The sequence below is a fragment of the Taudactylus pleione genome, unplaced genomic scaffold (genome assembly GCF_031769625.1).
Source record: "Taudactylus pleione unplaced genomic scaffold, aTauple2 ptg000080l, whole genome shotgun sequence".
Lineage (NCBI taxonomy): Eukaryota > Metazoa > Chordata > Amphibia > Anura > Myobatrachidae > Taudactylus > Taudactylus pleione.
In genome coordinates this window covers 5603848-5618913 of record NW_028284482.1, presented here as the reverse complement: position 1 = coordinate 5618913, position 15066 = coordinate 5603848, and the positions used below count along the sequence as shown (strand labels likewise).

The 15066-nt window shown below is 41.8% G+C and overlaps 1 protein-coding gene across 1 annotated transcript in view; it reads left to right on the top strand.

The window, feature by feature from the left end:
* IFT56 (intraflagellar transport 56) overlaps window positions 1–14534 on the top strand; it is a 128375-nt gene extending 113841 nt beyond the window's left edge. The window contains exons 13-18 of the mRNA XM_088468117.1: window positions 2505–2593; window positions 2999–3082; window positions 7464–7533; window positions 9251–9357; window positions 11796–11929; window positions 14202–14534. Coding sequence (XP_088324243.1) covers window positions 2505–2593; window positions 2999–3082; window positions 7464–7533; window positions 9251–9357; window positions 11796–11929; window positions 14202–14313 — 596 coding nt within the window. The 3' untranslated portion in view covers window positions 14314–14534. The remainder of the gene's footprint in view (window positions 1–2504; window positions 2594–2998; window positions 3083–7463; window positions 7534–9250; window positions 9358–11795; window positions 11930–14201) is intronic.
* The last annotated feature ends 532 nt before the right edge of the window (window positions 14535–15066 follow it).

Sequence of the window (15066 nt, the reverse complement as noted above, 5' to 3'; positions counted from 1 at the left end):
AGTATTCTATGCTATTTGCCAGTAATGCCTTACCCTCAAGAGTAATTACGAGTATTTGGGAGTGTAGGTGTAGAGTAATTTGAAATGGAACATTAATACCAGTCAGTGCGGTAATGAAGGAAAGGACCTCAAAAAAAGAAAAGTGGCCACCATTTGGCAATTTCTTCAACAAAGAGGAAACTAATATTTTGTACAATTTGGTCGGGACTAGATACTAGCAATAGAGTGATAAATTTCCCATAGTGGAACGAAACATGTTTGCATTTGACTGACTAGTGGAAACATTGAGACCGAGCTTCAATCTGGGAGCTCTTCTTCACCATTACCTGCTTGTTACTGCCTTGACACTGTGCTGCTGTCGGTTAGACAGCCAGCATCAGCCGCCTTTTGGACTGGTGCTTTTGAGGGATGGTCACCCTGAAGCTGGGTACACGTTAGACAATATGTCGCCCCGATCCAGCAGATTGGACCGACATATCGTATACATCAGCAAGTGTGTACCCACTATATTGCCTCTTGGGCTCTCCCGTGGGGTCGTCGCATCAACAGATCTGCAGTACATGCAGGTCAATGTGATGAACAACGGCAAGCAGGTGAATGGAGCAGGTGCCAGACATACCGAACGGTCGGGGCGTCGGATCATGTAAAGTGTACCGGCTGCCCAATATGTTGGCCCGTCAGGCGTCGCATCACTGGGTACACACATCGTTAAGTGTGTACCCAGATTTACAGTGCTGTATCAGTCAACCCTGGAATGCTGCTTATCCAGACTGTCATCGTCAGCTGGGTTAATATATCATTGCAGTCAATGGACGTCTGCAGACTCACTCAAGGGTCCATGGATTTGTGAGTACATGTGGAACCTTGACTTTGGGATATACCCATTTTATAGCACTACTACAGACTTTAATATTATTTAAGCTATCTACCTTTTCGCAACCAGTACTATTGTAACAACTTATTACAATTGAGCTTGTGCCTAAAGGATTGAATTGTATGTCTATTTGCTACTAATAATTTATTTATCGATTATTGGGACTGTATTTGTTCCTTACCAGGTTTCTGAATATATGAATATTATGAATGCTCTGGTATGTGGGTTCCTATGATTAAGGTCCTTGAAAGGACTGAAACATAGTCTGTCTTGTTTACACTCCTGTGTAAAGGTATTTATGGAATAAACTGTTCCTGTTTGTTCATTACAAATCTGGTGAGCGTCCTGTATAAATATATATGTATTGTGGCTAGAGCAGGGTAGATGAGGACACATCTGTGTGTTTAAATATTTTTAATAATTTTCCTCTCCAGGTCAACACACTGATATATTCTGTATAATTTTGTATTTTTGGGAGCCACAAATCAAAATCTCCCTTATTTCACTAGCAGCGGACCTCGGATTTGCAGTGCCACCTGGTGCATCTTTTGGATGATCCAGACAGGCACCCTGCAGCCTAGACAGCTAATCGGAGCATCCTCAGTGCTACACTTACTGGTGCTGGAGGCCCTGCCCTCTCTGCACTATGTCATGACATTATATAAGTGATTTACAGATGTAAGTGGCTGGCGCTATGTTCCCTGTGAAGTCTAACGAGAGACCCAGAATGCAGCCAGGAACAGCAGGAGCTTTCAACAAGGCCCCTCAAAAGGATAATTGTATTGTGAAGGGGTTCCGGCGCTTCCTGTGATCTAATGAAAATCTTTTCTCTTTGGTATTTTTCTCCAAAAAATATATGAAAAAGAAAATATATAGTGTAAAACTGTAACAATGTTTTATAAATCGTGAAAGGTTGATATAAACTCACCCTGTAGAAGTAAGTTGTAGACGTTGGACCCAATTTTCACCGTGGTCCTGCGGTGGTTGCAGAATGCAACGTTGGCCTTTAAGGTGAGGTCTTCAATTCCTCCCACACGTAGTGTTGTAAATGGAGAAATAAATACAACAAACCTCCATGGTACAGAACAATTTACCCAATCCAAGATTTTACAAAATATGTAGTGTACTCACCTTGAATGGGATATATTATACGCCTTGGACATTCATTTTCTCATCCCGATGTCCGTTGGTATGGGTCCTTATACCCAGTCCAAAAATAATTGTGGATATAGACTAATTTCTTTATAAAACAGTAAATTATTTCTTAATCTGTATATGATAAAAAGGTCTTAGCGGTATGTAGTTAATTTCAACAGACCTCAAAAAACATACAACAATTTCTGTTTAAATGAAAATGTAAAATATATAAAAATGCAAAAATAAAAAAATAAAGCAAAGATAATTCCAAATCTTAAAAGTAGAAAAAGGAGAAATGAATGAGTGGAGGATTCTAATAATGAATACCTAGCAACATGTTTCTCAGAGCCTACGTCTGCTTTCTCAGGCTGGTGTATAAGTGATGTCACAAACTCAGACGCTGAAGGGGCAGGGCCGGTACATTCAATCCCATTGAAACCATACAACCTTGGAAAAATATATTTGTTATAAAATGTTTTATCTTCTTTAATAGATACAATACCTGGAAGACAGTGCATGGCCTCTTGTTTCTTTCTATTGCGCCAGTTTGATGATGTCTTGATCTACCTTAACTCTATTAAGGTCAGTACAGTAATATTACTGACACTTTACCTCACAACTTTTATTAGTAATCTTTTTAAAATATCATTGCACGCGCCATACACTTCACTATCCAGTGCGATGTGTGCTTGTAACAGCATCGGGTCATTCATTGCATTATCCCATCTGCTGTGTAGCACAGCAGATGGGATGAAGGACTTTCATGCATGTGCAATCGGGCGCACACACGTATAGTGTGTACCCAGCTTAACACATTTGTAACTATATAATAAGGCCAATTCATTACTTTTCTTAAGAAAATAATGTGCTGCATAGATTTTTGGGGGATTTTATTCCATTTTACTTTAGTGGATTAGAAGTTTTATTAATTGTGTTCTTTCCAGTAGATGGAAAATATTGATTCTTTTTTTATATATATCAATTCAGAGCTACTTCTACAGTGATGACTCTTTTAACTTTAACTATGCTCAAGCCAAAGCTGCAGCTGGAAACTATAAAGAAGCTGAGGAGGTGAGTAGAATATAAGTATGGGGTAAACTGTATGGGGTGCTCTAGTTTTGTTTCTTTTGCCAAATTATTTCCTTTATCAAGAAAAGAAATGTACAAAATAAGTTCAATATGTTTCAGTTGTTGCGCTGTTATGGATACAAACACATTTCAGGTCAGTCACTAAGATTCATTTTAGCTCGATTGACTGTTTCATGTTGGCGTCTTATTACTATGAGCGGATATATTATTTGGTGGCGCTCTCCATCTAATGAACACCTGCAGGAAATTGTCTAGACTGATACCAGTATTATACTTCTAAAACTCCCTGCATGTAGGTTACACAACACACTCCCAGGCTTGCTTATAGTGTAACTATACTGGTATAGCTATAGAGAATATATATCCAGTGGCGTCACCGGGTGTCCAAAGGCCAGTTTCTGGTGTGTGATTGCATGTCACGTCCCCGTTCACAGCACACAGCTTCTCTCTTTACACAGGGCCTGGTGTAGTGGATGATGAACGCCTCACTGGTGCTCGCAGCTCGGTGACACCATCCGAGGGGGTTGACACCAGAATAGCAGAGCAACTCTGCTATTTTAGTGTCACCCCCTCGGATGGTGTTACCCGGTGATGCCACATATATCCATGCTATACTGGAGCTCATATATGAAAGTTCAAAGCAAGATCCCCACTGTAATTTACTCCATATTATGACTACTACTTGCACTCTCCATGAGTTATAAAACTACATATATATAGCAAGCAGACTCTCAGCAGCTGGAGATCTGACAAAAGGGGCTGCTCACAATATACCAATTTCTACACAGAGGGTGAGATGAGAAGGGCTGTATTAGCATAACAACACTTTGTACAACACAATTACGTAATACACAAAATGTTCTGGGATATCTTGTGAGATTGTTTTGCTGCAATGTCTGTTTTGTTCCTTCTGACATTACATAGGTCCTCAAGGACCCCTAACGGTTCATTTTTTCCAGACCACCTGTGGATCTGTAGAATGTGTGAAATGTTGGACATACATTGTCAGCTAAAATGTCTGTCAAAATGATAGACATTTTATCTGACAGCCTGAAACCATCAGATATCGTGGCCATAGACTGTGATATATCACATTCTATGGCCACACACTGGGCCTGATTCAGACTTTGGAATAGAGTGAGATCTCTCTCTCAACTGTGAACCTGAACAAACCATATTGCAATGCAAGGGGTGTATATACATAATTTTTTTTACATGTGGGGTAAATACTGGCTGCTTTTGCATGTAGCCCACAAATACTGCACAGCTCTATTATTACTCTACAATTTAGATGTCAGTTTGGAAACACTCCTCCCAAATCTAAATCTCTCTGCACATTTTAACTCTGCCCCACCTGCAGTGCAGCATGGTTTCACCAAGATGATCAGTTGAGAGAGATCTCTCTCTCTATTCCTAAGTCTGAATCAGGTCCACTGTCTGTGTTCCTCCCTTGGAGAGGAAACATTTCCCTGTTCCTCCCTTGTAGGGGAACAGGGATAACTGCACATTTTATTCCAGCTATTAGGAATGAAGGTTCCACATCTTTCAGAATGTGACTGTTAGGGGAAGATGTATTATAACTTTGTATAAAGCTTCTTAAATGTCATACCCTGCTTTGCCTATTATTGACTTGAAGCAGGGGCATTTACCGGTCGGATGTATCAAAAGCGTAATTGCAGAATAGGGGAGTGTGTTAACTCACACCTCTAAGGAATCGCACTCTTCCTCTTTTGGCGTCTATAACCAGGGCTGCCATCAAAGATTGTGGGGCCCGGGACTGTCAAATAGGCAGGGCCCCTCCCCTTGCGATGGGAAGGGGGGAGTTTTTTTAGAGCTGGGCATTGCTGTGGATGTGGGTGGAGCTATAGCAGAGATGTGTCCTTAATTGGTGTGTAAACTAGTTTTAAAACGAATATCAGAGTTTGGGCTGTGGGGGTGGGTGTTAATCTATAATATAGAGGTGAGAGTTGGAGAGCAGGGAGGGGGTGGGAGAGCAGGATAAAAGTGGGAGACAAAGGTAAAAGTGGAAGAGCAGGGGGAGGGTGGGAGAGCAAGGTAAAAGTGGAAGAGCAGGGGGAGGGTGGGAGAGAGGGTAAAAGCGGGGTAACAGGGGGAGGGTGGGAGAGAGGGTAAAAGTGGAAGAGCAGGGAGAGGGTGGGAGAGCAAGGTAAAAGTGGAAGAGCAGGGGGAGGGTGGGAGAGAGGCTAAAAGCGGGGTAGCAGGGGGAGGGTGGGAGAGGAGGTTAAAAGTGGGAGAAAGGGTAAAAGTGGAAGAGCAGGGAGGGGGTGGGAGAGCAAGGTAAAAGTGGAAGAGCAGGGAGAGGGTGGGAGAGCAAGGTAAAAGTGGAAAACAGGGTGAGGGCAGGGAGGGGGTGGGTGGGAGAGAGGGTAAAAGTTGGAGAGCAGGGGTGAGTTTTAAAACTAATATCAAAGTTTGGGCTGTGGGGGTGGGTGTTAATCTATAATATAGAGGTGAGACTGAGAGAGCAGGGGGAGAGTGGGAGACCAAGGTAAAAGTGGAAGAGCAGGGGGAGGGTGGGAGAGCAGGGTAAAAGTGGAAGAGCAGTGGGCGGGTGGTAGAGAGGGTAAAGCGGGGTAGCAGGGGGAGACTGGGTAAAAGGGGAAGAACAGGGTGCGGGTGGGAAAGCACGGGGAGGGTGGGAGAGAGGTTAAAAGGGGAAGAACAGGGTGCGGGTGGGAGAGAGGGTAAAAGTGGGAGAGCAAGGTAAAAGTGGAAGAGCAGGGGGAGGGTGGGAGAGAGGGTAAAAGTGGGAGACAAGGTAAAAGTGGAAGAGCAGGGGGAGGGTGGGAGAGAGGGTAAAAGTAGGAGCAAGGTAAAAGGGGAAGAACAGGGTGCGGGTGGGAAAGCAGGGGGAGGGTGGGAGAGAGGTTAAAAGTGGGGTAAACGGGGGAGGGTGGGAGAGCAGGGAGAGGGTGGGAGAGTGGGGTAAAGGGGAGGGTGGGAGAGAGGGTAAAAGTGGAATTGCAGGGAGAGGGTGGGAGAGCAAGGTAAAAGTGGAAGAACAGGGTGAGGATGGGAAGCAGGGAGGGGGAGGGTGGGAGAGAGGGTAAAAGTGGGAGAGCAGGGGGAGGGTGGGAGAGCAAGGTAAAAGTGGAAGAACGGTGAGGGTGGGATAGCAGGGGGAGGGTGAGAAAGAGGGAAAAAGTGGGGTAGCAGGGGGAGAGTGGGAGAGAGGGTACAAGTGGGAGAGCAGGGGGAAGGTGGGAAAGCAGGAGTCTCTCTACCTGGATGGGAAGTGGGATCCCCTGCAGCCACTCCTGCCCGCCTGAGAAATTCCTCTTTACAGGGGCTGTAGCAGGTAGGTTCTCCCCTCGCCGCTCCCTCCCCTGCTGCTGCTCTTCCAGCTGCTTTCCTCCCAGCCCAGCCTTTCCCCGCTGGCTGTTGCCGGACTGGCTGCCGCTCTCGGACTCACTCGCTGGACATAAACAGGGGCCTGGGGCTGGGAGGCAGCGGCATTTTGAATTTGGTGCCGCCCACGAGTTAATCGGAGCTCGCGGACTGGCAGCCAATCAGGAGCCGCTAATGTAGCCGATTGGCTCGCAGCTGGCGCCACTTTCAAAATGCTCCCGGAGCTTATCTACTCCGCTGCCGGCCGGACCCCCTTTCTGTACAGGGCTCTGGACTCTAGTCCCAGCAGTCCCGCCTCCCTGATGGCGTCCCTGTCTGTAACCATTCCTTGCAGAGAATCTGCGCATGTGCTGGTCTAGTCTTCCCAGTAGCACCCGCAGCTTTATTGGAAAAAAAAAATACATATTATTTATTGTAAGCACAACCACTGGCTGCATTTTCCAACAGCCAGGGACAGTGCCAATGACGGTTCATAACTTGTCAAATCAGATCGACGACCTATCTATTTAATAGCGGCGCCAAAAAATTACAGGGATGCATATCGCCCCCTTCATTCTAATCACTTCCCTGTATTATGACCCTCTTACCTCTTACCCTCTTGTCTGTTACTACCCAGTTTTGTTCTATTAATGTTGTAAAGTGCAACTGAATATGCTGTGCTATATAAGAAACTGTTAATAAATAAAAAATTAAATATTATTACATGCATGGAACCAGTAACTGCAGCATATAAAATGCGCAGTCACTGCAAACCCATTTAACAACTTTTCATACATCTGGCCCTTAGTACGTAATGACTACACCTGTGCACTAGCTTGGCGGTCTGAAAAGCGTTAGCTGTTAGTGATCCTTGAGAACTAGTTGGCCACACCTGCTAAAAATGTTACTTTTAAATTATATACCTAATTAATTTGTCATTTATTCATGCTTTTATATATACACAGATTATGTAATTTGTTCTTTTAATTTATAATATTTTCCATTTTTGTCTTAGGTGTTCTTATTAATTCAGAGTGAGAAGTTAAAAAATGATTATATTTACCTGAGCTGGCTAGCCCGCTGTTGTAAGTAATTGGACACACGTCACACCCTGCACACATCCTAGTTAAGGCTGAAATTTGGGAAATACATATTTTTTAGGCAGAAATTTAATTATTAGCACTTAACAAATTTAGTCACAGCATGTAAAATTATCATTTTTAACCTAAACATGAAAAAAAAATGTACTTAAGATACCTTGGGAAGTAGTAGTAAGCTGCACTTCTTTTCTAGCCAGTAGGGAGCGTAAGAGTTCTTTTGCAGGCACTGGAGGGTGTGGGGCTTTTTGGGTGCATCATGATGTCTTGATGAAAGAGGGAAAACCTCTGAAACATTGACTTACACTTGCCAGTGTGGGCTGTTTTCATTGAAGTATTCACCGGAGTGCCATCCATTTGTTGGTGTGTAATAAATATATATATATAGATATAGATAGATAGATAGATATATATATATATATATATATATATATATATATATATATAATAATTATTTTCCTTTTTTTCCCGCTAGTTTTCAACACCTAGAATCAGATGCAGAATTTTGATATTTGATAATAATGATAGCCCAACAAGGCATACCATTTGGAATCTAGGCAGCCTAGCACATCAGTTGAGAAAAATGGGGCATTATAAAAACCCATCCATATAAAGCATGAAGTATTTAGAAAAAAAAATAATGTCTTATCGGTGAGCATAATCCTACATTTTCAGTAGAATAGCTTTCCCATATCAGCAGACATGAGCAAACAAATGATATCTTCTGGTATCATTTGTGTGGCTACTGTATAAAGAAATTACTGATGTTTATTGATGGTTGGAATGTGACCCGATCGCTAAATAGGCTCAGCACAGGGGGTGTTGAATATATAATAGATTTCTTCTTTTTTTTCTAACTTTGGCCCGTATTCAATTTGAGCCGAGCCCCGTTAAGTTAACGCGGCTCGGACTTTCCGCCGGCTTCGCCTGTTTTGTAGGCGTTAAAGTATCGCATGTGAGCCCGCGTATCCCCGTATTCAATTTGAAATTAAGCGAAAACGGCACCCGGCGATACTTGGATCAGCGAAAACAAACGGGAATTTTTGGGAAATAATTGTAGGACCCCCCTAAAGATGTCCAGACCTCGGGGATCACTATGGGTACCTCTGTTTTTGCCTGCAGAAGAAAGTCGGGGTTTTTAAATAGCCGCGGCTGGTATTTTTTTCCTGACATTGAAGAAGTGATGCAGAAGAGCATTTAGCTTTTTTTTTTTCGTTTTTAAAAGTAGTCCCATCAAATTTGGGGTACATGAAAATGGGTGCTAGCATATTTTTAAGTCCCTAAAGGTCATTTTATAAATTCGGCAAAAATACACCTGCCACTACTCTGCGCAATTAAAAAAAACACCTGCCACATACTTGGGACCCCAGCAGTATTAATTTCGTTAGTTTGGCTATTTGTTTGACAATTTTTTATTTTTTTTGACACAGATTACCTTTGGGGGACTGTCTGAAGGCTGCACGGGGGTTCCCGAAATGTTGCACCCTAAAACCCCAATTCTGCACTTTTTAACGCCTGCCATTCATAGGCGATACTTTACCGCCTATTACATTGCATTGACTTAACGCCTAGGCGGAAAGTAATTCAAATTGAATACGGAGGAAAACTAAAACAGGCGATAATGACGTCATCGGCGGTAAATTACCGCGAATGCGGACTTAACGCCTCAAATTGACTACGGCCCTTTGTCTTTAATCATTTTAAGATATTGTGAACAAGAAGCCGAGGATGGCATGGGAGCTGTATTTGAAATTGGAAACCTCTGGAGAGTCATTTAGCCTCCTTCAGCTGATTGCTAATGATTGTTACAAAGTAAGAACTCCCTTTTTTTTATTTCTTGTACAGAAATGTAAAAAAAGATGTAATCGGTAGATATTCTGATTTTGCGAACGTTTTTAATTAACTTTTTTTTTTTCACATTATTACTATCCAGTATTTCTCATACACTAACATATTCAGTAACAGCATGCTGATGAGTATATTGCAATGTACAATGTAAAAAAATGCTAACCGTAAGAACACACTAAAAAAAAAAAAGAGGTACACTATAGAGCTTCCTTATCCACGTGAGTTTTTATGTTCCTAACAAGTCAAACACACAAGCTCTGTCTCTACACTGGTCTAGAGCACAGGTTCTCAAACTCGGTCCTCAGGACCCATAACAGTGCATGTTTTCCAGGTCTCCTCACAGAGTCAGTGAAATAATTAGCTCCACCTGTGGATCTTTTAAAAAGTGTCAGTGAGTAATGATTACACCTGTGTACCTGCTGGGTGTCCTGGAAAACGTGAGCTGTGTGGGGTCCTAAGGACCGAGTTTGAGAACCACTAGTCTAGAGTGTTGCAGAATAGAGACTCATCACCTTTCTAATCAGGTCTGTGTTTGGTCGAGTTATCATGTCGACATTCATCAGGTTGACATGAGGATATCGACATGGTTGAAGTGTCGACAGGCTTCTTATTTTTTAATTGAGTACTCTTTTTATTGTTTTCCACACACAGTACAGCAATTATATTAAATATAAATAGAAAGAAAATTCTATTCAAAACTGCATTACAATAATATTAAGCAGAGAAACAGCACATAATATATATCTTATATACGCACGTAGATATAGAAAGTTTAGATTTTAATGAAGAAGACCTCTACAGCCTCCAGTATTAGGAGAGAATTTCTAAATGTGATTGAACACTGCCAGTGCTAGATAACCCGGTGCCCTAACCAACGATCCAAGCTAATGATCAAAGTACGGGGATATCGAAGCCGTCATCTGATAATTTAGCGTACCTGAACTGTAGCCACCTCTGCCAAATATGGTCAAATTTCGATTCAGCCTTTTGGGCAATATATACATATCGTTAATGGGACACCATGATATTAACTAGAGCAGGGACGGGGAGCCTCGGAATCATTTGGTATGGCCCTCAAAGCTTTTATTCTGCTAGCCTCATCTGGCTAGAAGGGTGCCTGGAATGGCACCCTGCAGCCAGAATCTATGCAGCAGTGCTGCCTGGAGTGTCCTTAGGACGCTTCAGATGGTCACACTGCTGCCCTTACAGCTCCCCGAAGCATCCTCAGGATGCTCCAGGCATTGCTGTAATCACCGGCGATTGTGGCTCCACCACTGTGTGATGTCACACGGAGGGTTGAGGCCTGCAGCGGGCCCGCAAATAATGTTATATATATATATCAAAATGGCCCTTGGCAGAAAAAAGGTTCCCCACCGCTGAACTAGAGGAACCCATTCCTGAAATGCAGGACCAGGCCTTACTCTACAGATGTTAGCTATAGAAACATAGATTAAGAATATATTGTCTAGTGTACCGGACTAGGACATCCTCAACCACAGTATGCAGACAGTTGGTGTGAGAACAGACTGAGAAATGCCCATAGAGACAATTGCTCCTAACACCTGTCCCAAAAACTCTACACCTGCGGGTATGCCCAGGGGAGATGCCCAAATCACCCTGGAGTACCCCCACATTTGGGACATACTGCATCCATTCGACCCGCAAGAAATGTCGACATGCTTAGCATGTCCACAGTGACCATGTCGACATTCATCATCTCTACATGGATGACATGATAGGCTATCAACAAACTATCACTGGTGGTCTAGTAGAGTCTCCAGCAGCGGTGTCTCTAGTGTTGTTTTCCGGGTAACGACGGTCACATGAGGAGAAGTTCCAATGGAGATGTCTAAGAAGTGGTGCTCCAGTGACTTTTGTTCCCCTAACCCTAATCCCTACCCCCAACCCTTCTCCTAGTGCCTAACCCTAATCTCTTCCTAGTGCCTACCCTGACCCTCCTAGTGCCTAACCCTAACCTCCTCCAAATACCCTCCCTTCTCCGCAGTCTATCCCTAACCTCCCCCCAATAGCCAAACCCTCCCGGCGGTGCCTTAACCCTAATCGTCGGCATTCTGGGAATGGCGACATGTCACATGGCAACACTTCAGATGTTGACATAGTGAACACGTCGACAGTCGAACCATGTCGACATTCTAATGTCAACATTATTAACATTCACAAGGTAACTGTTGACCATATGACCGGATCCCTTCTACTCAGTTACTGCTTTCTCCATCTGACTAAATGATGACATGCTGGACATTTTATTGTGTTATACTTTTAAATAGTATCTTCCTTGGCTAGTTAATTTCCTAAAAATACATTTGAAAACTATATAGCACTGTGCATACTGCATGATCTTGATGTAAGTATTCTAACAGTCATTTTCTTCTTTTCAATAGATGGGTCAGTTTTACTATGCTGCCAAGGCGTTTGATATATTAGAAAGACTTGATCCAAGTCCTGAATACTGGGAGGGAAAGCGGGGAGCTTGTGTTGGAATCTTTCAGATGATCTTAGCAGGCCGGGAGCCCAAGTAAGTATTTGATGATGTGAGCTAGCAGTCTGTGTACAGTATACTGCAGTGGTTCCCAAACTTTGAACCACGGAGCACTAGAGTACAAGCATTGTTTTCACAGCACCACTAAGTCAAAAGTTTGTTATTGAGAAGTTCAGAAATAAAATGTAAAGTGGTAGATTGAAGCAAACTGTGCTTACCTGTCATCCTTAGGTTCAGTTATGTGGTGGTGGACAGGTTTGCACTTCTGTTTGTCCACTTATTTACATCATTTTGTTTTGATGCTGGACCACCAACCTGAGGCACCCCTGCAAGTAAGGGTGCCACGGCGCACAGTTTGGGAACCAGTGGTATACTGTATGGCTAGCATTAAGCATGTAAAAATATAAACACACAAACACCTACATAAGTGACATACTGTATTAAAAGCTTCTATAAAATATATCCTTATTAATGCTTTGTGATGTATAATTATACGTGGTGATGTAATTTATTACGTGACAGTTTGAAAATATTCTTGGAGGAAATGTTTAGCATTCAGTCACGGCAAAACTGACCTATACTATATATAAGTAAGTTCTCATTTGTTGAATTGAAACTTGTTTATTTTAACATTATCCCTTTGAAATAATATACCCCTTTTGGGGAATTAAAAGATAATCATAAGCCATCGTGATATCCATGAAATGTTGGTTTTTATGATTAGTATTATTATTATTAATATTATTATTATTGATTTATAAGGTGCCATAGTGTTCTGCAGAGCCAGATAATGGGAAAAGCAGAGCATACATATAGATGTGTCCTTACTCAGCTTTGCTCTCAGAATGACACACAGGGCCTGATTCAGATATAGACGCAAATGCCATCTCAGCTGCAATCTCTTACGGATTCAGAATTGCGAAAATATGCAAATGAGCCACTCGTCGTCCAGTGCTTAGAGACACCCACTGAAAGCATCTCATCCGCCGCTCACGCACAAAACCGGAAACATCAATCACAGATCAGGCAGCCATCAGCCTTCTCAGTAAGTCTAAGCTGTTGCAGACATAGCGGGTCTCCAGGCATGCAAAGGGCTCTCCTGCTGTGAGCAAGAAAGCATTTGCTAATTTATGGAGGGCCATAAAACAGTGTTTAAATGGTTCAACATGCGTGCTGCGTTTTTCTAACCACCCCCCGTTACCTCCCCCAAATTCTGACTACCTGTCACTCTGCAAGTGAATCTTCTGTGAGAGCGTAATCACAATTCAAACGCCTTGTGCGCTCAGTGTGACTTATACGCATGCTCAATGGCTAACAGTCACTCAGTCTGCGTAAATATTGCCATTGCATCCACATCTGAATCATGCCTATATTCAGTAGATAAAAATAAATGCAGAGGAGGCGCCAACGGGTGACCAATATCTGTGACCTAAGGAGAACTAATGGGTTTCCCAGCGTAACCCAAAGAAAATATAATTGAAAACAGGAGAGTATATCTGGCATTGAGAAGGGTACTTTATAGATCAAAACTTCATTGTGACACTTCCACTATCCAAAACTAGTCCCTTACTCTCCATAAATAGGAGCCTAGTAATATAGGACTGTAAAAGGTAGTGTCAGCACTTAAGATATAAGTGGTTGAACACCCTCTTACCAAAACATGAAATATGGTCAGCAATTGTCAAATAAGGGGTGACCCAACAAAAAAAATTATAACCAATAATCAATTGATTTATTAGATTAATGGCATCATAATACAACTCACTTTTGTCATGGATAAAGAACAACAATGAATGGCTAGAGGAATAATTAAAATACAGATAATTTAAAAATAACTAAAAAACACAGTATCAAAAGTTAAAAATCAGGCATAAAAATAAAATAAAATTCTCACTTACTGCAATACATTTCACAGCACCTGGCTGCTTCCTAAGGCAATGTTGAATGAATCCATTCTGTCCCCTCTTCGTTCTTTTTCATCGCCACCACATATCTCTGTCCCATCTAGGCTCCGCCTTCGCCCTCTATCCCGCTTTAGTTTTCGTACTGCCTCCATCACTGTCTTCTGTTCCGGGTCCGTTATCATTACCCCCTCTGGTGGCCTCCTTGTCTGTCATATCCCGCTGGCAGTGGGAGCCATTGAGGGAAGGGAGGCATGATGGACTTATTTAATTATTATATAGATTTTTCTTATTGCAATCTGTAATGTATTGTATTTTCAATTGTAAAGGAAGCATTTTTATTATTTTAAGATGCAATTAGTCTACATCTATTTCGCCTGTAAATCATTTTGTTTTTCCTTTTACAGAGAGACGCTAAGGGAAGTTCTTAATTTGCTAAGGAGTACTGGCAGCACACAAGTAGAATATATCATCCGAATTATGAAGAAATGGGGCAAAGACAACCGTGTACCAGTCTAACCAACCACATACACATCGCAGCACCAATAAACCTTCCATTTGGTGCAATATGACTTCAGGTTCTGTAAAAAAATAAAAAAAAAGACCAATTTTTTTTTCTGTGCCAGAAGATCTTGAGGATCCTTTAGGAACTGATAATTTTACAACTTTACTTCCTGGAAGAAATTATATACCCAGTCATTAGTCTATGTTCTCCTGTTTATATAAATGGTAGGGATGAAGCTGGTAAAATGTTTTTCTTTCTTTTTTTGTATTATATGTAATTCTGTTTATACATTTGTTTGGGAGTAAAATATTTTTTTTGTTTATAATTTATGTCATAACATAATTAGTAGTGCAGGGGGGTAAACACACAATAATGGTTTCTTTAAAAACATACAAAAACAATAAATAAAAAATATTGAATAAAAAAAAACTACAAATAACAAAAACATTATAAAAAAGTTATAACGACTAAGACTGTCTTCAGATTGTGAGGAGACATTCGGTGGTCTAACCTAGTACATGCATCAAAAATAAATAAAGAACTATGTGACAAACACATGAACATAACCCTAGTTGTTCATATCTTATGAACTCTTATAATCATATCACTTAGTACTGAGCCACCTGATCATTCAAGCATTTAGCCATATTTTGTCATAGTTTTAAATCATTGTGCTGCAATCTTCAAGAAACCGTACTAAATAAGACACTGTCTATGGGGTTTCACTAGCAAGTACATTGGAACTTGACTACTACTGCTGTCAGACA